This window comes from Molothrus aeneus, chromosome 10 (assembly GCF_037042795.1).
Source record: "Molothrus aeneus isolate 106 chromosome 10, BPBGC_Maene_1.0, whole genome shotgun sequence".
Taxonomy (NCBI): Eukaryota; Metazoa; Chordata; class Aves; order Passeriformes; family Icteridae; genus Molothrus; species Molothrus aeneus.
The window spans coordinates 1886872-1913003 of record NC_089655.1 but is presented as its reverse complement, the minus strand read 5'-3'; the positions used below and the strand labels follow the sequence as shown (position 1 = coordinate 1913003).

At 43.9% G+C, this 26132-nt stretch overlaps 1 protein-coding gene across 2 annotated transcripts in view; it reads left to right on the top strand.

Moving 5' to 3' along the window:
• Positions 1-26132, top strand: part of LOC136560524 (glypican-5-like) — a 378454-nt gene that overhangs the window by 211463 nt on the left and 140859 nt on the right. For both annotated transcript variants that reach the window (XM_066556402.1, XM_066556401.1), the window contains one exon: positions 3866-3986. In XM_066556402.1, coding sequence (XP_066412499.1) covers positions 3866-3986 — 121 coding nt within the window. The remainder of the gene's footprint in view (positions 1-3865; positions 3987-26132) is intronic.

Below are 26132 nucleotides of genomic sequence, written 5' to 3'. Positions count from 1 at the left end.
GTGGAACTTCAAGGATAGGAGAGCCCCTTTGTCTCCATGGGCTGTGAACTCACTCCCTCCAAGTGGTCCTGTTTTCCTGATGTGTGTGGAAGGGAGAGTTTAGCAGGATAGGAGAGCAGGATTTGAAGGGAGGATTTAGCAGGATTTGAAGGATAGGAGAGCCCCTCTGTCTCCATGGGCTGTGAATTCACTCACTCACTCACTCACTCACTCACTCACTCACTCACTCACTCACTCACTCACAGTGGCCCTGTTCTCCTGGTGGTGATGTGTGTGGAAGCGAGGATTTAGCAGGATAGGATGATAGGATAGGATAGGATAGGATAGGATAGGATAGGATAGGATAGGATAGGATAGGATAGGATAGGATAGGATAGGATAGGAGAGCCCCTTTGTCTCCATGGGCTGTGAACTCACTCACTCACTCCAAGTGCCCTGTTCTCCTGGTGGGGATGTGTGTGGAAGGGAGGATTTAGCAGGATAGGATAGGATAGGATAGGATAGGATAGGATAGGATAGGATAGGATAGGATAGGATAGGATAGGATAGGATAGGATAGGATAGCCTCTTTGTCTCCATGAGCTGTGAACTCACTCACTCACTCACTCACTCACTCACTCACTCACTCACTCACTCTCACTCACAGTGGCCCTGTTCTCCTGGTGGTGATGTGTGTGGAAGGGAGGATTTAGCAGGATAGGATAGGATAGGATAGGATAGGATAGGATAGGATAGGATAGGATAGGATAGGATAGGATAGGATAGGATAGGATAGGATGATAGGATAGGATGATAGGATAGGAGAGCCCCTTTGTCTCCATGGGCTGTGAACTCACTCACTCACTCCAAGTGCCCTGTTCTGCTGGTGATGATGTGTAGAAGGGAGGATTTAGCAGCAGGTATGAGCTGCCTGAGCCTGGCTTTGCCCATTTTGGTCCCTTTGAGGGCTCTGGCATTGATGCTGCTGCTGGCTCTGTACTCTCCATGTTTGTGCAAACTCCATGCACTGCTGTAGGTTTGTAATTGCACTTAGGGGCAGTTAATGGAGCCTGGTGATTCATGGGGGAAAAAACAATGCCATTTCCCAAAAAACACCCCAGCCAACCCAGAGGTTTCTTTATCCTGGGTTATAGTGCTGTAAGCTTCCAGAGAAATTCCAGCAGCTCTAACCAGGGGGTCAATGCAGAGCAGTCAAGAGCAGTGAAAAGGAAAACCCTTGCATTTTGCTGCCGTGGATGAGTTTCTGATCAGACAAAGCAGCACACACAGGGAATACCCAGACAGACTGGTGGAGAACAAGAGCTGACCCATTAAATTAAATTTCTCCTGTTTTACAACTAGATGATCTCAGGAAGCTGTGTCACATGTCCCTGTACTTCCACAGTGGGTCACCATGAGTTTTTACACGATGAACATTTGAGCATTCAGCAAATAATAAGATTTATGAATAAAGGTAAAGGCAGGTAAGATGCAGCAGGGTTGTAATATTGTCCAAATGCATTGATGTGGATTTTTCCACCCTTGGCTTCAGAGTAATAGTTTAGCTGAGTTCTTCCTGGGGACACAGGTCCAGCTGGGTCTGCTTCTAAGATCTGAGCCCTGCCATCACTTTGGATGTGTCATTGCATTGTGAAAGTTTATCCTTCAGATTAGTTTACACATCTATGAGTTACTTACCAAGAAAAAATAGAACATTGTCTTTAAAAGGTTCAGTGAACAAAAAAATACCATCTCAGTGCAAAAGATTTTCCTTATCATTTGTCTACTCAGCACTATCTGGCTATTAAGGCAAAACATGATTTTTTTCAATTCTCTGTTCTAAACAAATTTTTTCTTTTTTTTTTTCTTTTTTTTTTTCTGAGAAGTGACATTTATTGAGTTTACTGAAAAAGCAGACCACTCCCAGTTATTTCTTTTTCTAAGCCACACCTTTAGCAGCAGTGTCCTACACTGTGTTCTTCCAGCAGTTTTGCATAAATTTGTTGCTCATTCTAAGTGAAACTAAGGTGGGACAAATGTATCTAGAGAGCTAGGTCTCTCCCCAGTTCATCCTGTTGCCTTTCTACAATAGAATTTGGGCCCTGTTTTCTACTCAGAAGTGCTGTCCTGAGCTTCAGCACAAATTGCTTCACAGTGAAGAATTCCTGATAGAACATCTGGCATTTCCAGGTGTGGTGGGATGGTCAAAGTGAAAGATGGAGCAGGATGTTCCTCTGCACATTTCAGTGCAGAGCAGCAGAGCCAGTGGCTCCCTCACTCACAGAGGTGCCAATTTGAGTCTTTAATGAGATCCTCCCCGGTGTGTGTGGGCCTGGAGAGTTTGGTTTGTGAGCACTTGTCCAGTTCAAAGCTGCTCATGCTAAACATCCCTGCTGCCCTTTGTTACAAGTGAGTGCTGCACTCAGGGGTTCATGCAACCCTAAAAACCATAACTCTCCAAAAAAGGCTGCTCTGTAACTCTGTGGAACTCACATTGTACCCAGATAAATGCTGGAGAAAATCTGAAGGAGTCTGGATACTTGCAGGCAGCTCTGGGCTCAGCAAACACTGATGGATTCAGCTCCTCAGCAGGGGTACAGACAGAGCAGTAGAGACCAAAATGGTCTGAAAAGTAGGCCACTCTCAGCTATTTCTTTTTTCTATGCCACACCTTTAGCAGCAGTGTCCTACAGTGTGTTCTGCCCCAAATTTTCCCCATGAGGGTACCCTGGTAGAGCCCCAGCCCAAGCAGGATTTGGAAATACCTTTGTGGGGTGTTCCCAGAAAGGACTGGCATGTCACATTCACATTCTCTGATAAAATCCCTTTGCCCAGGATTTTCTCCTGGGAAGCTGAGAAGCCTCAGAGAAAAGGAAAACAATTCTGATCTCATTTGCTTCTCCTGTGTTGTGCTCATGTGGAATGTGTTTGGAGATTGGTTACCCACAGGTGATTGTTCCATTGCATTCTGCTGGGAGTTGTTTTCACTCTTTGGCCAATCAGGGCCAAGCTGTGTTGGGACTCTGGCGAGAGTCACCAGTTTTCATTCTTATCTTTTTAGCATTCAGTAAGTGTCCTTGCTGTATTCATTAGTATAGTTTAGTATTCTTTAATATAATATAGTATAATAAAGTGATAAATGAGCCTTCTGAGAACATGGAGTCAGATTCATCATTCCTCCCTGTACCCCACAAATACAAAACTGGCAGGAGCTGTTCAGTCACCAGCCAGTGAGAGAAATGGTTGAGAGCAGCTGCTGTTGCTCAGGAAAGCAGGATTTGACAGAGGGAATTGCTGTGTGTGGCCCATGCCTGGGGAGGGCCAGCACAGGTGAGGCTCCCTGGAGCTCTGGGGAGCAGCAGCTGCTGCTGTGCAGTGTCCCCCAGAGAGTTTGTCCCCCGTGTCCCCACTGCTCTGGCTAGAGCACTCCAATTCACACTTTGATTATCAATCTTTTTCAAATCCCATCCCCCTTTCATTGGAATTTGTTTCAATCTGATAAAACATCATTTCTGTCTTAAATGCCCCAAGTTTCTGCAATAACCTAAGAGTGAATTTTTGGAAGCTATCAGCTTTGACTGCTGCATGGAAAAACTTGAGAATGTTAGTTACAAAGGTTCAAATATTAAATTATGAATGAAACAAACCTCTCCATGGTTTATGAAATTGCTGTTGGTTCATGACTTGAATAGTTTAAAGTGGTAAATGATACTGCAAGAAACTGGGACTTTTATTCTGGTTGGTGTATTTTAAAACATAAATATTTATAATAAATTTCATTCCCATCTGCAAAGCATTTTCTTTTTTGTAAGTCCCCTGTAATATGATTCTTGATTCTGATGGATGTGGTTCCACTCACTGATCTGTTATTTCTTCTGTTTTTCAGTTACACCAGCAGAGTTGTTTCCAATGGACTGAAAGCACAAATTAATAATCCAGAGCTGAAAGTCAGAGGATTGGACCCACTCATCAAAAATTTAATTGATAAACTTCAGCACTTTAATCAAGTAAGTTATTTTTCCAAGATAAAAGCATTTTCTTATGGAGCTGAAGATAAAATCTCCAGGTGGAGATTCATATTGATATTCCATCATCATATTGCACCTTCCAGGACTGCAGGCCTGCGGTGGCTGTGGTGTGGGTTTGGCTAAAGGCAGCTGCAGATGCCATGGTCCCAGCTGGGCTGTGAGCTCCAGGGAGGCAGAATTGCCTGGAAATTGCTGCCCCAGGAGCAGGGGAGCTCCTGCTGCAGTTCCCCTGGGGCCTGGGCTGCAGCTGCTCCTGCTGGGCACTCCTGCCCTGGGCACTGCCCTCTGCTCGTGCAGCTCCCTGCTCCTCGGGGGGGATTGAGCCCCTTTCTGACCCAGAGGGGTTTTATACACTCTTATTCCATTTTCAGTCTCATGTGAAGGGTGAGACAATACAGTTGTTATCATTCACACCATCACTATCAGAAGCCAGCTGTTTCCTAATTACATTATAAGTGTTTCTTGGACTATCAGCTTTTGCCACACCATGCTGTAAATGTCTTAATCATCTAAAATTACTCTTTGTGGATCCTACTACAATGCTTCTTTCATAGTTCTGTTTCTCTAAAGTATCCAGTCTTATTTACAAGGCCATCCTTTGAAAATTACTTCGAGTTCCATTTCTCTGTCAATAGTGTCTGTCCTATTCCATGGCATTTCTAAATCAGCATTTCTTACCTCAAGGTTTGCATACAGATACACACTATGTGAGCCTGCTGTCAGGCTTTGAAAATTCTCTACAAATCCATTTCCCACACTCAGGGGTGTAGATACCAACAGATCAAACCCAAAATGAGCCTGTGAGGGTGTGACAACCATACTGGAAATGCTGAAGTCAGGACACAGGGTGCTCCAAGATGAATTCACCTTGCCCCTAGAAAAACATTTCCTTCACAGGCCTTCTTCTACCCAAAAGGACAGGTAACCTTTGGGTTTGTCAGAGATATGGTTAAGCTGTGCCTGCCTCTGCCATCTCTGTGGGTCCCACAGTGGCATTGGAATAAATCACATGGGACTCTGTGGGGTTTGCAAGGTCCCCAGGACAAGGTCAGGAGATGAGGAATCTGACTCCATATTCTCAGTAGACTGATTTGTTATTTTATAATACATTATATTATAGAATGCTATACTAAAACTATACTAAAGAAAGAGAAGGATACTTACAGAAGGTTTAACAAGAATGAATAATAAAAACCTGTGACTGACCCCTCAAAGTCCAACACAGCTGATGGTGATTGGTCATTAATTAAAAACAATTCACATGGAACCAATCAAGCATTACATTCACCTGTTGGTAAACAATGTCCAGGCCACATTCCAAAGCAGCAAACACAGGAGAATCAGATAATTATTATTTACGTTTTTCTCTGAGGCTTCTCAGCTTCCCAGGAGAAGAAATCCTGGCAAAGGGATTTTTCAGAAAATACCACAGTGACAGGACTCCATTTTCTTCATGGTGGAAAAAGCTGAGTTTATTAAAAGCCACACACTTTAATAGACAGTTATGATACAGGGGGACCTGGTTGGTCCTCAGTCAATATCCCTCACACCAGTGGCTCATTAGACACACCACCCTCATTAAACATTCTTAGGAGAAAACAACACCAGCTGCAAAGATTAAGAATTGGTTTAATTCCTTCTCTGCTGTAGTGGTGTTCACAGGGGTCCCAGGACGAGGGAAGAGATGAGAATCTTGACTCCATGTTTCAGAAGGCTGATTTATTATTTTATGATAGATATTATATTAAAAGAAAATTATATATTAAAACTCTACTAAAAAAATAGAAGAAAGGATTTCATCAGAAGGCTAGGAAGGAATAGAATGGAATGGAATGAAATTTTGTGACTGACCAGAGAGTCCAAGCCAGCTGACTGTGACTGGCCATTAATTAGAAACAACCCCATGAGCCCAATCCCAGCTGCACCTGTTGCATTCCACAGCAGCAGATAACCATTGGGTACATTTCGTTTCTGAGCCCTCTCAGCTTCTCAGGAGGAAAGATGCTAGCAAAAGGATTTTCCATGAAATATGTGTGTGACACTCTGGATTTCCCAAAGCTTCCCAGAGCAGTGCCTGGGGTGTTGATCTGACTCTCCTGTCTGAGCAGTTGTCAGTAGCCACAGCTGTGGCACTGCTGGTGCTGCTGCCATCCCCGGAGCTCAGGGTGGTCCCTGTGCCTGAGCAGCTCTGGATTGATTTAGCAGGATTGATTTTCATTTAGAGCAGGCATGTTCTGCTGCCAGCCTGCAGGGATGCTCTCAGCAGAGCTGTGTGCACATCAGTCTGCTCATCACCTTCCACCATTAAAGAGGGTGGGGATAGAAAGAGTGGGGAACACCCTGGTGGGTGGGTGTGCAGGAGAGGAGGCAGAATAATCTGCACAGGTAGAACTGGGAGGAGTTGCTCAGAGAGGATCTGGAAGGTTGTTAAGGCTGTGACTGGGAGTCAGGAATTTCTCTACTTGCACCTAAAAAAATGCCCATTACCTCCTTACCTGTCATCAAGCAAATCTATAAATCCATAATCTAAGCTGTAATTAGTGGTTTTGTTAAACCTTGCTGGTCTCTAATATTCTCCTGTTCTGAAGGCTGCAGTTTAGGGATGCTTTGTATTTGATTTAACTCACCGTGGGGGATTACAACCAGTCTGCTGCAGTGCTTAATATTGCACTGAAATAGGCCTTATGTGGTCAGATTGATGAAAAGGATAATTCATTATTTATCTGTCTTTGCATGTTCTAAAGTAGGGTGTTAATTTACTTTATAAATATTAGATATATCCATCTGTGTAATAGTGCTCTATAAACACTGACAATAGGAAATAGTTAGAAATAGATTAAATCAAAAGTAGTTGTGTATTGGAAATTCTATTTCTTTGTCTGCTGTAGAAAAATAAAAATCTGCCTGGTCTGAGCTGCATACCAATTTTCTTAAATTACATACATTTTAAAAACAGTCTCAGAAAGCACTTTTTAGCCAGAAGAATAAAAATCCAGCTCTTGGCTCTGTCTGTAAGTTGGAAGTGTTGCTTTTTGGTACTTGTAACAGTTTCAGGAGAATATCTTCTTTAAGTGAATGTAACTCCCATCAGATTGAGGTGCTTAGCAAGAATGGATTCCAAGGGTGAAGGATTAAACAGAATACTGATTATTGCCCTAAGATGGTTTGTTCTTAAGTACTTAGAATAATATAAAATCCTTTGATCATAATTTTAGTAAGATTTCTTTGGAGATCAAAGCATCAAAGAAGTTGCTAAATATCTGAGGCTTTCACATACAACATCAAACACATGTAGCTGTTTTCTACTTCTTGGATTTTTGTTTCAGTTGTGATATTATTGTACAAATAAAAACTGACAGTAAAAAGCCAATTAAATCAGGAGTTTAAAGTGACATCAATAGTGTGTGTAGACCGCAGAGTTATACAGAATTCTATTCCTAATTTTATGGACAAATTGAATTTTTTCATAAGAATATATTTTTAATTTTTTTTTGGTGATATGTAGGGTGAAATGTAAACACTGGTCAAACAAGGTGTTGTGTGTGTACCTTTGAAACATTTGCAGCAATGTTGGGAGCAGTGCTGGCACACAGAAGCAGTCCCAGAGGGGCAGGAAGCCTGGGGCAGAAGGCAAAGCCATGCCCAGTGTGCATCAGAGGTGATTTGTGTGCCTGGGCCCCAGCAACCTCCTACCCCTTCAATAATATTGCTGAGCTACCCAGAGGAAAGCATATCCCTGGGTAAGAGAAGGCTGTGATGAGATTTTTAAAGGAATAACATTTCTGTCTCAAGGAAACGTGCTGGGTCTGTCCCTCAGGGAGCCTGGACCTGCTGGATTGCACTTTCTCTCTGGTTTTCAGAGTGTTTGAAATCAGAATAACCTGCTCTGGATCAGTTTGCTGAGGCTGGGGAGAGCTATGTTCAAATCAACATTAATTTTCCTAAAAGATTTGCCTTAGCTCAGCAGTTCCTAAGGATTTCTGGAGCAAATCTCTTCGCTGCTGTCTGTGATGGTTTCTCTTCCTCCCTCTTCTTCCACTCCTCCTCCTCCTCCTTGAGCAGCCTCTGTCAGGCCAGCAGGAATGGCTCTGGCCAGGCAGGAGCAGCCAAAAATTCCCTCATTGAAATCCCACCCTTTGCTCTTCCTTTGTGAGCTCCATGTCATGTCCACAAAGGTAAAAGATCCAATAACTCCATTGACCCTAAATCTCTTGTCCTGCTCCTGTTTTAGTTGGTGCATCCCAGCTCCAGCATGTTCCAAATAATCTGTATGCAAGGCATCTTCCATTCCTGCTGTCATTTAGGCTGAAATGCCACTTTGGTGGAGATTATAGCAGCTCCTCATTTTTTTTTTTTTTTTTTCATCTGGGACTTAAATCCTCAGCACATCGTTGTTGTTTTTTTTTCCTAAAATGATTATGCAAATAGCAGGCTATTTTATATCCACTTGGCAAAGTGGAAGTAAAGTGAAATTTAGGGAACATTATTCAACAATTACTGTTATTTGCATCCCTGACAGATAAGGTGGTTGAAGGGTTTATTGTTAGTGGCTGATTCACATATCAATAGAATTACTGAGCTACAATTTACAGTAACTTCTAGTAATGCAAAAACAGATCAAGTGAAGTCCCAGGTTGATGGGGAAAAAAAAGCAGCAGAAATAACATCTTTTCCTCCCTCTTTTTTGTGAATAGAGCAGGTGTGAACCACAATTGATGTTAAACACAATAATCCCCCATTGCATCTTTTTTGAGTGCTGCTTCTTGCCACAGAATCACACTTAAATGTTTCAATGCTTTCTTCAGCCTGATGCTTTTCATAGTTCAAACTAAACTGGTTCTCAGGCCAAGGTTAAAAATGCTCAAGGATCAATTGCCCTGAGCAGAAATGAGAATGCTGGGAAAAGTGAAAAAGCTGTGACTGTACCTTCACTAGCAGGGAGGTATCAACATTCTCAAGGGATATTGTATAATAAGCATTATACAGGTTTGACTTATTTGGTTTTTGTCAGCCTCAATCTGCTCCTGACAGGTTTTGTGAATCAGTTTTGTGTTTTGCTCTTGTCAGAGATGAATGCTCAGGGCATGGCTGGAGTTCAAGGCAGTGCAATAACCTAGTGCAGAAAATGAGAGTAATGTCAAAGCAAATCTTGCTGAATGTGGACCCATGTATTTTATTTTTTTCTCTCTGCCAAAGTCTCATGGATCTGCCAGCTGAACTAAGAAATGCATGGAACTTAATTCCTTTCAGACTTCTATACAGAGGATTCTGTTAGAGCAGAGTTCAAAGCAACAGCACTGAGATGTTTCATTCCAATAACATGAGCTAGCCATAATTTAATCTTGAAACTGAATTTAGTTGAGTTATACAATAGGGAATAATACAATAAATCATTTAAGTAGTACTTAATTTAAAAGTGTGTATTTTTTTAGACATCTATAAAATTTATTACCTCGTAGAGTTTTTATATGAGATATGAGTGGAGACAAGTTGGTTTGATATTTAGCCAAAGTTGTAGCTGACTTGGACTAGGATTCAGAATTTTCTGTTCTTGGTTTCATCCATGGAAGGAAAGGCATCACCTGAGGAAGATTGATGCTTTCCTGCCTCTGTCCCCTGGCATTTCAAAGCCCCCACAGGCTGTGAACAGGTACCACCTCTGGTCCCCCACACCCCTGCCCAGAGCTGTCACTGGCACAGAAATGGCATTTTCCCCTCCCAGCAGTGACAGCTGCTCAGGACACACAGAGGGGTCACTTCTCCAGGGCAGCTGCGCCAGACTCAGGGCCAGAGCAGCCTCAGAGGTGGATCTTGGCTGCAGTCAGGTGAAAGGCAATTTTTCACTGAAGGAAGCAGCTCTGCAGCTGTGCTGGTCCTTCCTGAATTCACCTCACTGGGAAGGCATTAACAGTCCTCAGCACCTTTGTCTCCCAAAGCAAACAGCAGGGATAATTGAATTAATACCACATTTATTGGCTGATTAATGAATAGCACCAAGACATGCACATACTAGAGGAAAATAAAGACACAATTAATGAAACCTGAAACAATTATGTTTAGGATCTTGTGAAGACCAGGAAAGACCAAATGAACTGTATTGTTTTGGTTTTTTATTTCCTGCCCTGCTGTATAAAAATTGTTCACCCTTATAGTCAAATAAACTATCATCTTAGATTACTTCAGCAATTATACAAAGTTTGTTTCTCATCCTGTTTTTTTTTTTCAATATGTTTGGCCTTATTGAATTCATGGGCAGTTTTTCTTCTCCCCTGCTAAGTTAAATATGTCTTTGCTTCCAGATATGGATGCTGAATGTTCAGCTCTGAGATAAGTTATGATCTTTTTCACAATCCATATGCAATGAAACAATTCATCCCAATGCTTGAAATAATCCAGTTTACTCAAAGACTGAGAATGATCTTCCTCAGTGTGCTCTCTTCTGTATGGTTTTCTATTTCTTAGGAAATAGGTATACATCTATTTATCTATGTAGATGTAAAAGCAGAGCAGCTGACAGTGATTTGTCACTGGGCTGCTCCTCTGGAGGGCTGGGCAGCTCCAGGCTGTGGGCAGTGGTTTTCTTCTCTCCAATCCTCCTGGATTTTGAAAAGAAAGGTGGTTTGGAAGCTCTAACCTTGTTCTGTTGTGGCACTGAAAGTCCTGTCAAAGCCAGAGGTTTGTCCATGAATCAGAACATGAGAGCTCTTTCCAGTGCACTGAAAAAACGACACTGAACATTGTTTTATGGGCAGCATATGTTAGAATTGTAATTTGGTGCTAATTGAGATACATACCATCCCTGGCTGAAATCAGTGAACTTCTGCTGGTCTGAGGGCTGCAGGTTATTTGTTTGGTTTCGTTAAACATAGTGACTTGAGATAGAATTAAATAATTTTAATTAGAATTGAGAAATTACCTTTTAGTACTAGAACCAGCATCAGGATTTCAGTAGGAACAGTAATGTGAAATACTGGCTCCACTAAAGTAGAATTTAGCATTTTAAAACAAGACAAATCTAAACCTCAGTGTAAATCCAGCATATCTTATTATATGCCAGCAAATATATAATGCTAAAATGGCCCTTTTATTATTCATGTGTTGTGTCTCAGAGTGTGCTGTGCTATTTGTCTTGCAAGCCTTCTCAGAAATTATTTGCCCAGATGGACCATTGTATGTGTTTTGTTTTGCTCATTGTGGGAAATTAGTCTTAATAAATCAAGATCACATCTTGAATCTCAGAAGTGACTTGAGCCAAGTGGGGGAGAGGAGGGCAGAGCTACTGTTCCCATCTAGAGCTGAGCCAAAGCAGTTCACACACAAAAACAAAGCTGGGAGAGTCTTACCCTGAGAAAACACAGATATGGGGTCTGTCCCTTGGGGTGGGTGCCCAGCCCCTGCAGCTGCTGAGGGAAACCTGAGCCCTGGGAGGTGTTTGGGATGCTCTGGTGGAATTGCTGAGGAGAGGGTGGAGGGGGGATGTGCTGTGAGCTGGCCAGGGCAGGCTGGGAGCTCCAGGGCTGCAGAGAGCACCAAGGCCAGGAGCTGTCACTGCACTTCCCTTTCTGGGGTCTCACAGGGGAGGGGACTCGGGGGCTGGCCTGGTTCTTCTGATGGGAATTGATTTTTTTATAGACAAAAGGCAGCAGTCATCATTGAATTAATTCACTGAAATCACAAATTCATAATTATTTTCTTCTTTTACCTATATTTTTCTGATCACTCTAATTCTGAGTTACATGCATTGTTTAAGTAATTACCATTAGAAGTGAGATCATGGTATTTACTTTTGATCTAATTCCTGAGATACAATAATGTGCTTATTTTTGGAGGTGGTAAGTTTAGCATAATAGGAAAAGAAAGCAGAGCTTTATGGGTTTATCATTGTTTTCTTTAGGGTAGAGTAAAGGTCTTTAAACAATTGATTGATCATTGTCCAAAAGCAGAGCAAGGTCATTTTCCTCTCTTTCTGTTCTGCTGCTGAAGGGAGCAGGCAGGCAGAAAAAGCAGGAGAGGAGAGAAGGACCAAGGCCATCAAACCCAGCCTTGTTCTGTGGAGCTCAAGTGGAGCTGCACTGCTGGTGGTGAGTGGATTCATCTGCTGAAGGATTCAGCCTCTTCCTGTGGGAAAATGTCCTGGTTTGATGCTGGTGCAATGCCAGTGCCCCCATATATAAAATATATTCTCCCCTGTGGCTGCTGTGAGATGTGACCAGAAATAGAGCAAAGCAGGCTCCAGCTTAGGAATAAAGGAAAGAACTTTATTCACTTACAATATGGAAAAAAGGGACAGACAGAACTCAGAATGAAAACCTTCCAAAACCATTCCCCCCCTATTTCTACCACCACACAAAACAGAACCTTAGATTCTCAATCCAGCCATGATAAGATTTGATCCAGGACTCCTGAACAACTGACAAGTGTGAGCAAGCAGAAGCCATTTATTGTTTCCATTACACACATATTTATAGATTCTACAAACTACCAAGTGCACACTTCTTGATTGGTGCCTTGGTCTTGTTCCCTCATTTTCTGCCTGCATTTCTCACAGTATGTGACTGGTCACAGTGCAGGTGCTTCACAGTCTTCTCCAGTTCCTGCAGTCTTGGTATTCAGTTTCTCACCCTCTTCTTTCTTAATTTAGCACAATTTCTGTTCCAATATCCTTGATGACTTCCTGAGGCTTTGATACCAAACTCAGAGGCAGTGCTGGTGCACTCTATGGCCTGACCCCTGCAAATACATTGCACCAACTTCCCAGCTACAGCAAACCACGTGCTTCTAGCAGTAATTTGGGTTGTGTTGCAGCACAGCTTGATGAATCAGACCTGGGCTGGAAGCCAGCTCAGGTGTCCCTGTGAGCCTGGTTTGGCTGCCCAGTGCCAGCCCCAGGAGCTCCCTGCACCAGCTGGGGAGCAGGGCCTGGACAGCACCTGCAGCCCTCAGATTTGGGTTACTGAGCTGTGGCAGCTTTGTGGGAGATGGTTCTTACCTGTCTGGCCAGGCAAGCACCCTCTGAATCTGTGTCCTCAGTGTGGGGAGTTGAAACCTGTGGATGTTTGGTGCCATGTGAGCAGTCATGTCCTCCTTGGAGAGCAGAGGAGCTGATGGTGGCTGTGAGGTGAGGTGAGGTGAGGTTGTCCAAACTTCCCAGTGGAGTCTCTGAAGGAGAGAGCAGGACCATGAGCAAGGCAGAGGAGTTCTTGCTGCTCTTCTGTCAGTGTCTATTGCCTTACAGTTTGGAATTTAGAGAGCAAGGCTGAATGCTGGGGAGAGGCCATGCCAGCAAGAGCTTTTCTCTTCTACTTAGGAAAACATGCACAAGTAATTAGTGAACAGGGGGACTTAAGGAAACAATCTTCTTGTTTCAGGCAGAACCACTGCTGTGAAACAGTATTTTTTGTCACTTCAAAGAAATTCAGTCTTAAACCAGGTTGGTTTTGCTTCTGACACTCTGGCACTGGTTTGGTGGTGTGCATAGTACTTGTAAAGGTTTGGGTATCTTACATCTCACACAGCCCTGAGCCAGGCTGGGAGTTCACCAAACCCAGAACTGATCCTAGCTTATCAGACTCTCATTTTCCTCATCTCTTTACAAGCTCCTCTGCCAAGTTGGAATCAAAAAAGCAAGATGTGTGTAGGATCAACCTAATTAGTAAAATCAAAAAGCACCAGTCAGACACAGACACTGCTGCTGCTGCTCTTTTACCCAAAGCAGGATGCAGCTCTGAAATGCTCCTGGAGCTTCACTGCAGCCTGTTCCCCAAAGCTGGGGCATCTCAGAGCTGTGGGTGCTGAGCGGGGCTGGGCTGGGCTCCCCAGGCGCAGGGAGGTGCCCTCTGCCCCATGGCAGAGCTGGGAGCCTGCTGGGGTCCCAGTTGTGATGGTCCCAGCTGTGGGTTCCTCTGGGTCTGCACTGAAGGCACTCCAGACAGCAGTTTCATGTTGGGACTCAGGTGTTTATTATTCCTTATCAGTCAAACAGTCTCACTGCTGTGAGTTCTGCAGCTTTTCATTAGAAGGCACAAAATGCCCAACAATCTCTTGGTACAAGGTCTCCTAAGACTAAACTGTCCAGTTAAGAACTGACACCTGGATTATTTTCCCTTTGAACCCAAGAACTGATCCCACAGAGCCCCCAGTGCAGACTTTTCTGCCCAATTCCAAAATGCCACCCAAACCCATGGAGAAGAAGGAAGAAGAAGCATGAAGAAGAAACCCAGGACAACACCCTGTGCCTCCATCCTGCTGCCATCCACAACACACTAAAAACCCCAAACCCTCAATTTCTCACCCAGTGATGCACCTGCACTGCTCTCTATAATCTATTGCACACTTTTGTGGGTTCCAGTCTGTCTTGAAGTCTGGGAAACTTTCTCCATGGATGAGGGTCAGAGTCAGTGCTGCCCTGGGGGTCAGGGCAGCCCAGAGCAGACACAGGAATGAATATTCCCTGTGCTGCCCTGGGTTTGCACAGGATCCTTCTGCCATCCTGACCCTGGCACTCCTCTCCTCAAGTGCAGCAATTCCTGCTTCTGCAGGGAAACCCTTCTCCTCAGCAGCATCAGTTCTGTGTGGCTCCCAGCCTGGTTTCTCCTTGCAGAGCTCAGTGCTGCACATTGATCCCACTGATCAGAATTCCCACCATTCCCATCAGACACCAGAGGCTGAGTTACCTGCCAGCCTTACCTGCCTGCTGGCTGACACGAGTGAGCACACAGTGAGCACAGCAGGGAGTGCTGTAGTCTTTTAGTAATAAGGTACAAAATGGCTAATTGTCTCTTGTTATAAGGTTTTTAAAGTTAAACTATCTAATTAAGAAATGACACTTAAATTATTTTCACTTTTAACCTAATAACTAATCACTTGAAGTCCCCAATGGGGACTTTTCTGTCTACTTATAAAAAATTACCTAAACCTATGAAGAAGAAGGAAGAAGAAGGTGAAGAAGAAGGTAAAGAAGAACAACCACTCTAAAACTAGAGTTTTAGAACTACCTAGAGCTGAACTCTAGAACTACCACTCTAAAACCTCTATCTTGCCTTATATATACTGCTGTACTCTAAAACTCCAAACTTTAGGTGTTCTACTCTGTGATATTACACACTTCTAATTAAACTTCACACCTGTAATCTCAGTGTTATCAATCAATTTTGGAATCTTTTTCTACAGCTTCAGGTCAAATGCAGTGCTCTCCTGGGGATCAGAGTCTGTCAGTACAGAAAAATCTAAAATTCTCAGCATCCAGAACTCCAACACATGAGGTGTGAGAGAGCCATCTCATAGGGAGCATCACTTCTGTTTATAACTGTTTGTTTCTTATTTTTTGTCTCCTTGCTTTTGTGTCAGTTCTTAGAGATTTGCAAAGAACATGAGTTCAGCAAATGTGAAAAGGTTTAGTAGGAATTTTACAAACCCTACCACACTCTCATTTTCACCATCTGTGACTTTTAGGAGCATATAGATTAGTCTTTACCCTTCTTTTTTACTGGCCTTTCTTACCATATTGCAGTGTTTTCTTTCTGAAAATGAGCCTCATTTGAGTCAATTTTACAACAATTGAGTTAGTTGCATTATTTAAAGGCACGACAAACTGAGTGTAGCAGCTGATTTCATTCCACTCCAGACAGTCTGTGCAGTTTGCTCCTAACTCAATTCAGCCCTGTGCAGCTACAAGGGCAGCACTTGGGCTGAGGAGGGGAACCTAGCAAGGAATGGCTTTGGTCCTAGGAGACTTTGGCACAGTTTTCCATGAACATTCTTGGCTGGTTCTTGGCTTCTTTTCTCTGCTTCTGTCTTGGTTGGGATTGAAGGAACTCAAGATGATATTTTGTGCTCAGACTCAAATGTTATTGTTTTTTATTTCTATGTTACACTCTTACAAGTCCTGAGTTCTACAGCATTCTACTAACAAGCTACAAATGGCAGTCACTATCTTTCTCTACAAGGTCTTTTAAGGGTAAACCATCCAATGAAGAAATGACACCTAAATTATTTTCACTTTTAACCCAATAACCAACCACCCGTGCCTGCAATGGGGACTTTTTTATCCAATTACACAAAACCACCCAAATCTATGGAGAAGAAGGTGGAGAGCAAGGAGCAGCCTCCATCCTAAAGGCTCCATCTTGCCTTATATATGTTGCTATATTCTAAAACCTTAAACACTTGTGATGGTGTTCACAGGGGTCTTAGGATGAGGGAAGAGATGAGAGTGTTGACTCCATGTTTCAGAAGGCTGATTTATTATTTTATGATATATGTTATATTAAAACTATACTAAAGGAATAGAAGAAAGGATTTCATCAGAAGGCTGGCTAAGAATAGCAAAAGAAGGAATGATAACAAAGGTTTGTGTCTGGGACAGAGAGTCCGAGCCAGCTGGGCTGTGATTGGCCATTAATTAGAAACAACCACATGAGCCCAATCCCAGATGCACCTGTTGCATTCCACAGCAGCAGATAACCATTGGTTACATTTTGTTCCTGAGGCCTCTCAGCTGCTCAGGAGGAAAAATCCTAAGGAAAGGATTTCTCATAAAATGTGTCTATGACAAACTCTAAGTTTTCCACTCTGTGATATCACACACTTCTATTCAAACTCCACACCCACAATCCCAGTTCTGCCATTCCGTTTTGGAAGCTTCTCCACAGCCTCAGGTCAAAAGCAGTGTTCTCCTGCCTGGCAGCACAGAAAGTCTAAAATTCTCAGCAGCCAGGGTTCCCACACATTGTTCTGTCTGGATAGTTAGGAATGGTAAAACTCAGACCTTCCTCAGCCTCTGTACAAGTCCAGGTCCAGCACTGTGTGTGTGGCTCACATGGTGCTTAAATGACAAAATGCAGAGACCCCCACAGAGCACTGATGGGAATGGCTGGCATGTAATAGTCAGCTGAGATTAAAGGCTTTTTTTTCAAAGTGCATTAGCAATAAAACTATTTTTAGAGGCATATATTTTAATTCTGAGTCTTCTAGCATCTTGTACCAGCATTTAGTAAAGTTACTACATAGTAGATAATTTGAGATTGGAAGGGACAGTCTGGAGACAATCCAGCCTTCTGTTGAAAGCAGGGCTTTAGATTAGGTTATCCAGGGCCCTGTAAAACCAGGACCTGCATCATTCCAGAGGGAGAGATTCCATCTCTTCCCTGGTGCCCTTCTGCTTTGTGTTTGCTTGCTTGCTTATCTCTATGAAAATAAGTGTACTACTCTTAAGTGCCTCACTCCTTCCTGTTTATTGTGTTCTCAGGGTCCTGCTTGAATTCAAGGACAATAAGTCTTGGGCACAGAATAGGCACTTAATACCTTTATACACTGCAATATGTTCTAGTGTGTAAAGCAGGAGCATTGATGTGGCTCAGTGAGACACCTGGAAGTTCCTGCTTCCTATAGGAAAACATCCAAAGGAAATGACAGCCAAGGCAGACAGAGTGTCTCCATCTCTTGTGTGAAGCTGATTCCTGTTGGGACCTGGATTCCCAGCAGACAGGTGGACATAAATAAATGGAGAGTACTGATTAAGCAGCAGCCAGCTCATTTTCAGAGCACAGGATTTGCATATCCTGGCGGGTTGGAGGAAAATTTACTGTGCACATGTGCTGGGAAAGCCTGGGGTGTTACAGCAAGGAGCCATTTGCTCATTATTTTGAATAGCAGTGAGGTGTGTGCCACAGCTCTGGTGGGTTTGCAGACAGCTCTGCCTCCTGAACACAGATGGGATTCCTGCCTTTAATTGTGATTTCATGGTGGAAAATGCTGCCTAAAGATTGGAGCTCTGTAGTCCTGCAAATGTCCAGGCCCTCAGTTTCTATGCCCCTGAGGACCTCAGGCTTTGGCTGGCTGGAGTGTCTTGCATTGCAAATATGATTTATTTACTATGCACTGTTCAGTGACACCTCCAATCTATCCTGCTTCCTGGGACTGTATGCATTTTAAATGAGATAATACATTTATTTCACTTGCCTTTTTGCTGCATCTGAAATGAGCCTGTGCTTCAGTACAGCTATGTGGGAGTGGCTCTACTTGGAGCTGAGGATTCCCAGTCCCAGATGCCATGGATGAACTTGGCATTATGCAGAACAGGGGCCCAGGAGAGCATTCTGAGTCCCTTCAGAACTGGGGAGCTGTGGTGTTTGTGAGGGTCCCCAGACCAGGTGAGAGATGAGAATCTGACTCCAAGTTCTCAGAAGGCTGATTATTATATTATATTATATTATATTATATTATATTATATTATATTATATTATATTATATTATATTATATTATATTATATTATATTATATTATATTATATTATATTATATTATATTATATTATATTATATTTTCTATACTAAAGCTATATTAAAGAAAGAGAAAGGATACATCAGGAGGCTTAACAAGAATGAATAATAAAAACCTGTGACTGACTCAGAGAGTCTGACACAGCTGGACTGGGATTGGTCATTAATTAAAAACAATTCACATGGAACCAATCAAACATTCACCTGTTGGTAAACAATGTCCAAGCCACATTCCAAAGCAGCAAACACAGGAGCAGCAATCAGATCATTATTGTTTGCATTCCTCTCTGAGGCTTCTCAGTTTTCCAAAAGAAAATCCTGGAAAAAGGGGATTTTTCAGAAAACATCATGGTGACAGGGAGCTTTGGTGTTGCTTTAACACCAAGAGCCAAGTGAGGAATGAGAGGCAGTGATTCATGTGCAGGAATTGCACACCTCCATCACAGCTCCCCAGGCTGCCTTGGGGGCTGTGCAGAGCCCAGGCATCACTCTGGAGGAGAGCCAACCTTTGGGCATCCTGTATCAGCTGCACCTCAGCCAGGTGAGATGGGCACTGTGTTATCAGCTGTATCTCAGCCAGGTGAGATGGTCACTCTGTTATCAGCTGTATCTCAGCCAGGTGAGATGGGCACTCTGTTATCAGCTGTGTCTCAGCCAGGTGAGATCGGCACTGTGTTATCAGCTGTATCTCAGCCAGGTGAGATGGGCACTCTGTTATCAGCTGTGTCTCAGCCAGGTGAGATGGGCACTGTGTTATCAGCTGCACCTCAGCCAGGTGAGATGGGCACTCTGTTATCAGCTGTGTCTCAGCCAGGTGAGATGGGCACTCTGTTATCAGCTGTATCTCAGCCAGGTGAGATGGGCACTCTGTTATCAGCTGTATCTCAGCCAGGTGAGATGGGCACTGTGTTATCAGCTGCACCTCAGCCAGGTGAGATGGGCACTCTGTTATCAGCTGTATCTCAGCCAGGTGAGATGGGCACTCTGTTATCAGCTGCACCTCAGCCAGGTGAGATGGGCACTCTGTTATCAGCTGTATCTCAGCCAGGTGAGATGGGCACTCTGTTATCAGCTGCACCTCAGCCAGGTGAGATGGGCACTCTGTTATCAGCTGTATCTCAGCCAGGTGAGATGGGCACTGTGTTATCAGCTGCACCTCAGCCAGGTGAGATGGGCACTGTGTTATCAGCTGTGTCTCAGCCAGGTGAGATGGGCACTCTGTTATCAGCTGTATCTCAGCCAGGTGCTTTCTCCAGCCCAGAGGTTTGGGGTGAGTGCTCAGGGAGCAGGAACCTCCCAGCAGTGCAGGAGGTGCCTGCAGTGGTGCAGGACAGCTCTCTCTCTGCCTCTCAGCAGTGGTGCAGGCAGCAGTGCAGCTCTCTGCCTCTCAGCAGTGCAGCTCTCTCTCTGCCTCTCTCAGCAGTAGTGCACAGCAGTGCAGCTCTCTGCCTCTCTCAGCAGTGGTGCAGGGCAGCTCTCTCTCAGCAGTAGTGCACAGCAGTGCAGCTCTGCCTCTCTCAGCAGCTCAGAGCTCTCAGAAGTTCACAGCAGCCTTGGGAGTGTTTGCAGAAGGTAACATTGGTGCAGTAAAGCAAACAAGACCCAGCATGTGTAACTTGCTCAAGCCCAGAATCAATCTTTACCTGTGTCCATGACTTGAAAGATATAAATAATTCCACTGGCTGTTCACTCTGTGTGGAATTACAACTGGATGCACGCTCAGAAACAAGTGAGATGCAGGGCCTGTGAGCCTTCTGAAGTTGAACTTTTGGTGGATTTGTTGCCTTCTTTGAGAGGATAAATCAAACCCCTGAGGCTTTTACCCCATGGCCCTTCTCTGTTAACAACAAAGGGAATTAAGGGGGGTCCTCTGGTGAGGCTCACAGGAACCCCTGCTCCTTTAGCCCCCCAGTTTTGTCTCATGTGCTCCTGCCCAGGTGTCTGTGTGTGTCAGGCTCACAGGAGTGTGCAAACCCCAGCACACACACACACACACCCCCAGAGGGATAGGTAACAGGCTTGAATTGTTTAGAAGCAGCCACAATGTGTCCTCAGTCTTACACAGTTCAGGCACATCTGAAGATGAATTTTAGGTTGGCCTCTACATGATTTTAACGTGTGTAACTAAAAGAAAAATACCCTGATGCACACAATCTGTTGTTTCCAACATTTAGGAAAGGTTTCCAGCTCTAATTTATTAATAATTCTGATAAGGAAGATTATTCTTCTATGTGATGAGGACTTTTTCACAGTTATAAAAGTATGTCTAATAACTAATTGAAGTGGATTCAAGTGATAGTCAAATTTGAACAGAGCTTTTAATAGCCAGAAGCAAATGAGCAGAATGCAGCCTGCTGATAAGGAAGCAGGGAGTGTTTTGAATGCTGCCATATGTCCAGATCCAAGTGATCAGCCTTGCAAACAGAATCAGAAAGTGCTCAGCATCCTTTCAGGGCTGTGCCTTGTTTGCTTTCAGGACCTATAAGAGGAGCCTCTGTGAGCAGTTTTTCAAAGTGACATGTTCATGGGAGTGAACTGGAGACAAACAATCTCCTTATTGGGGAGCATAATGAAATATGGCTTGTGCTTCACTGCAGGAAAATGAGGCTGAGCTGTATTTGATGTGGCATCTGAAATAAGAGAATCTAATAATGTCAAATGGGTTTCAGAAGGGTAAATGGAAAGCTTGAGGTTTGTCTTAGGCCTTATAATTGGGGCTGGATGAAGTCATACAGGGGCCAGGGGCTGTGGTGAGCTGCAGGCACTCTGACCCCCCTGATGAAGCTGACCATTCATGCCAGCCCCTCCAATAAAAGTTTAATGTTAAGGAGCTGTGTTGCATGAAGTTCTGGTCCCAAGGGTAATTCTGAGTCATGCAGCACCATACAGAAGTTCCAACTGAGGTGTATAAAATTAATTACTTCGAGTATTAAAGTTCAATTTTGGACTTCAGTTAGAGTTTTTATGAACCATATGAAACAATATTATACTTCCTGATTATAAAGATTATTTTAGTTATGGGTTAAAATATTTTTGAGGGGTTTTTTGTCTAGCTTTGCTAATCACTTCCAAGCACTTGGTAGACTACAAATTGCACACCAGTAACCAGCCATACAGAATGCTTTCTCTGTGGTAATATGATATATTAACTAATAATCCAAACAAAATATAATAAATTGCTACTTAATTCTGAGATGGTCAAGCAGAACTAAATATATTCCATTACTTTGAAAATGTGAATAATTTGTTTTGGAAATAAGAAGTTTCTCTTTAGCTTCTAAGTGTAATGGTAAAAGCCAGAAAGTCATGAGTGCACACTCAGGAAATGGGATTAGCTGGTCATAAACCATCCCAGGTCAGTGGGCAAAGAAAAAAACACTTTGCCATTTCAAAGGTAGCAAAAGTAAGAAAAGAAAAATACTGAAGTGAATGAAGGAGAAATTATGACATGTAAAAGTCAATTAGAAGAGCTAAATGGTGCAATGTAAAACCTGTGACATGTAGGGCCCAGGAAAATAAGCAAGGGCCTTATTTAATAAGGAGGCAGAAAGTGGCTCTGAGCACCATTTCAGTTCAGGAAAGGCTCTGCCATGTCTGGGCTGTGTTCCTGTGGGCAGCCCAAGCTGTCTTGCCTGTCTGTTCCTGCTCATTTGGAGGTGGTGCAGCCCCATTTCCTCAGCCTGCTCAGCTCTGCAGGAGCTTTCTCTCCTTGCCCATTCCTCCTGTTTCAGGGCTTTGGGGCTGCTCTGGCAGGGTAGCACATATGGCAGCTTGATTCCTGGGCAGGATTCATGGAAGGAATGCCTGAGTGATGCTCTCTGGGCAGGAGGGGAGGGCAGGGGATGCAGGGCACTGTGTTCAGCCTGGGAACTGTGCACAGCACCAGCTGGGACTGGCCTGCTGCTGTTCTGATGGACTGAGAGCAGTTTTGTGTGTGGATGCTTTTTTTTATCAGTTCAGGCAGGGAAAAATGTGAATGTCTGTAATCTGGGGTGAGCTAAAATAGTTCCATATGAGCTGTCAGGCTGCAGTTAAAGTGGTGAAAAGGAGCTAAAGTGTGTGCAGTTGCTGTGCTGCCTGCTGTTAGGCTCTGGCAGGTTCAGAGAGTTCATGTAATCAATACATTTGTTCCTCTGGCTGGTACACAGAGAAACAACAAGATCATTTGCTACAACCTCGAACCCAAAGAAATTTTGGTCTGTGGAGAAAACCTGAGGAGATTGGTTGCATCCCAGGGCAGATTTCAGCAAGATTTTTTTATAAGGGATTAGAAAATATCTGAAAAGAGCAAGTCTGGCCTGATCCCCATTAATACTGTGGGTTTGGGTGTCAGAGGATGGACTAAAAATGGCTGTGGACAGACTAGAGGATAAGGGAAGGCACTGGTTCTCTCCTACTCTCATTTTTTCCTCTCCCTTCTCATCCCTGCTGTAAATGCAATGTTTAATTTTGCCTGTGCTAAGTGGGTGACAGGAGCAGGGTGGAGCAGAAGCCCCACGTGTGTGAAGCAGCCCATCTGCCTGTGGCTGTGGGGGAGCCTTGCACTTGCACTTGCTTCTCCTGGGAAGAGTCAGGTGGGTGGAGGATGCAGCGTGGGGATGTGGCAATCCACTGCAAACCCCAGAATCCAGGGCAGCCTCAGCATCCCTCTGTTCTGGTTGTATCAACCACTCAAAGTGGTCCATAAGGTGAATTTAGCAAAGCTGGAACCTCAGTGTGTGTCAGAGGGAAGAGCAAGAAGAGGGAGATTTAACAAAATCACACTTAGTCCCTGGCTTGTGCCTTGGGTGTGGGTTAAACCCTTGGCAGGCACAGCTACAAGCACAGAACAGTTCCATTGCTGCAGTTACATCAGCCAAGTTTCTCCCACCATTTTGGAAGCCCCATAAGAGAAGTGGGAGAAGGCAGGGTTAGTCTGGCTCCTGCAGGAAAAAAAGGCATTGATTTCTTAAAGAACACAAAATCCTGAAAATTCAACATGCTATATTTTAATTTTCCAGCCTAGGACTAAACAGAAAATTGCAACGTGAGTCCTGACAACATCAGGGACTGAGGAGGAATTTTGTCTTTTTCCTCAGAGTCCCTCCCTCACCCCAAAGTGCTCATTAGCACCTGCAAGTCCTCAGTGCTTGGTGGCAGCTCAGTCTGTGGTTGGAGGATGCTGTTCCTCACTGTGGCTGTGTACAGAGTTTGGGATGAGACAGAAATCAGATAAATATCTCCAGCAGCTTGAGCAGGCTCCCATCATATCTGAACCTTGGTGGCTTTCAGAGAGCTGTCACTGTTATCTGCTGGGTTGGCATCTGTGGATGTGTGGATATGTTTGGAAATAGTTCTGAGCATCACAGACTGAAAGCAGCAGAATCAGGAGCTGCTGGCTCAGCTGGATGCTCACATGCCTTGGCAGTAGGTGGTTACCTGTGCCTGGCACACTGATGGATTTTTCTCCCTCTGTCTCTGAAAGAAGACAAGGGGCTGGTTGTCCACAAAATGCCTTTTTCTGCCATCTGCTGTGCTCTTTGAGGGATCCTCCAGGCCCCTTGCAGTTCCATGGTTGGTGTTTGATCCTTAAAAAGCTTCTTATCCCTCCCACCCTGCTTTCTGCTCACCTTCATGTGTAGTTTATTGGTGCCTTGGAGGGGCTACCTAGAACAGAGGTTAAGAGAATTAAGAGAGTTAGTTAATTGAGAGAATCTAGACAGGATTTAGAGAATAAAGTGGGGATTTATTGGAGGCCTTCAAGAGCCACACCTTGGGCAGCCACAGCCTCCCAGAGGCTACACCCAAGCTGGACAATGGGCACCAGTTTTTCAGACAGTTACAAGTTTGGTCCATTTACATATCAGGGGTTAATTCTCCAATTACAGCTTCAGCTAATGAAGCCATTGACCCCCAGTTTGCTCCCCCCATTCACTTTTGTTTGTACTTTTTGTTGCCTGAGGCTGTGGGGTGTCCTTGGATCTCAGGCCCAGAGGGATTGTTTTGTGTGACCAAACTGAACTCTGTGTGGAGTTTAGAGTGATGCACTGATGCACTACAGGATCTGAAAAACAGAAAAGCTAAAATCCTAAGGCATCATTCAATAACTATGATTTCAAATTCTAGCCAAGGCAACATCCTCTCTTTAGGGTTTCTAAGCTCACTGAGTGTTTAGGCTGGGTGCCACTTTTTGTAGCACTGCTCTAATGTGAGACAAAAGTCTCAGCAGCATCTGATGGTGCTGCTCAGGTTCATTTGTTCTCAGGGTGTTGGAGCTCCTGAGTAAGGCAGAGGTCAGAAATGCCTTTCCACGTTTCTGGATTAAAATGTGACTTCCCACATCTAAATGTGCCATGGTTATGTAGAGCTACATCTGCAGGGGACACAGGGCTGTACATGACTGTGGCAGACAGGTTCTGGCTCAAGGCTGCCCTTTGTGCAGGGACTGGAGAGGGCAAATCCCTCCAGCCCCTCTGAAGCAGCAGCTGAGTTCTGGGTGTTTCTTGGTGAATACTTTTGAATTTATACACCCAGTGCCCTACACATCCCAGTGGAAAGAGCCAGTATAACCAATCTTATGGCTTTCTGATATAATTCAGTGGAAATTTTCAATCTGCAAGCAAGAATTTATGTTGTTGATTGTTTTGGGATGCCAAGTTTCTACACACTTCTGTAACTTTACACTTTACCCTTGCCAAGTGTGACCTTTACAAGGGTGCAGATCTGAAAAGGATTTTCTGTCCTTGAGATCTATCTTTTTCAGGTCTTTTGGGAGGTTTTCAGACACACTTATTGTTCTGGATTCTTTTAATTAAAAATGTGTTGAGGGCTGCCCATTAATTCCTTGCTATTCTCTGTTGGCCTGCCCTATCCAATATTCATTGTGCAGTAAGATTGTACCATTTAAATTTGGATCTCTGCAGCTTCCCTGGAGCTGGTTCCTCTCCAAAAATGAGAATTATGTGGCTAATTTTGTGTGGTATCTTTAAATACAGGCATCTTGCAGCTCATTATTTTCTTTGAAGATAAAGGTTCCCTTCCATCTCTCCTCAGATTGTGAGGGTAGAACTGCAGGCAAATGAGTGCCTTTCAAAGGCTTGGGTGCTTGGATTGTTTTGTTGGGTTTTTTCCCCTCACCATTGCAGAAAATGGCAAATTGTTGTTGCTGTTAGAAAGCAGATAATCTTCTCCTATAGCTGCAAGTTCTTTGTGTTCTTTTAATAACAATTGAAAAAGCTGGAAAGAGGGGAAATGGCTGCAGCAGAAATAACAGGGAAAGTTCACTGGTCCAAATGCTGCTCCCCTGGCATTTCCAAGTGTCAGAAGCTCAAGTGTTTCTTGTGGAAACCAGGACATAGGCCTGGGCAAGGTTTGCAGCAGATGCCCAGACTGGAGCAGAGCTTTGGGGAGCTTCCCTTCACTCCTTGCCTTGTGAGCACTGGGGGAAGCCTGACAAGTGCAGGGATTTCAGTTTGTCCCCTCTCTGGGGCTGGCACAGGGACAGGGAGGGAACAGCTTGGTGCCCTGCTCATCCTCACAGAAACCCTTCAACCTGGCAGCCATTTCAACCACTGTTCTGGCCTCAAAAAACAAAATAAAGTGAGACTGTAGGAGTTGAATAGGTGTTTGGAGAGAGAGATCCTGCTCATGCCCTGTTGGGAAGGATGAAAGTTTGCCAAGAAAGTCTCACAGATATGTGTGCTTAGCAGAAAGATTTTTAAATGTGGAGTCTGATGAAGGAATAGAGATGGAAGCAAGTTTTGATATAGAAGAAAAGAATTGCTGAGCCAGTCTCACTGGATAACCAAGGAGGCAAAGGGTGTGTTAGTTAGAAGGGGTTTTATGGCTTAGAGACAAGGATAAACCCA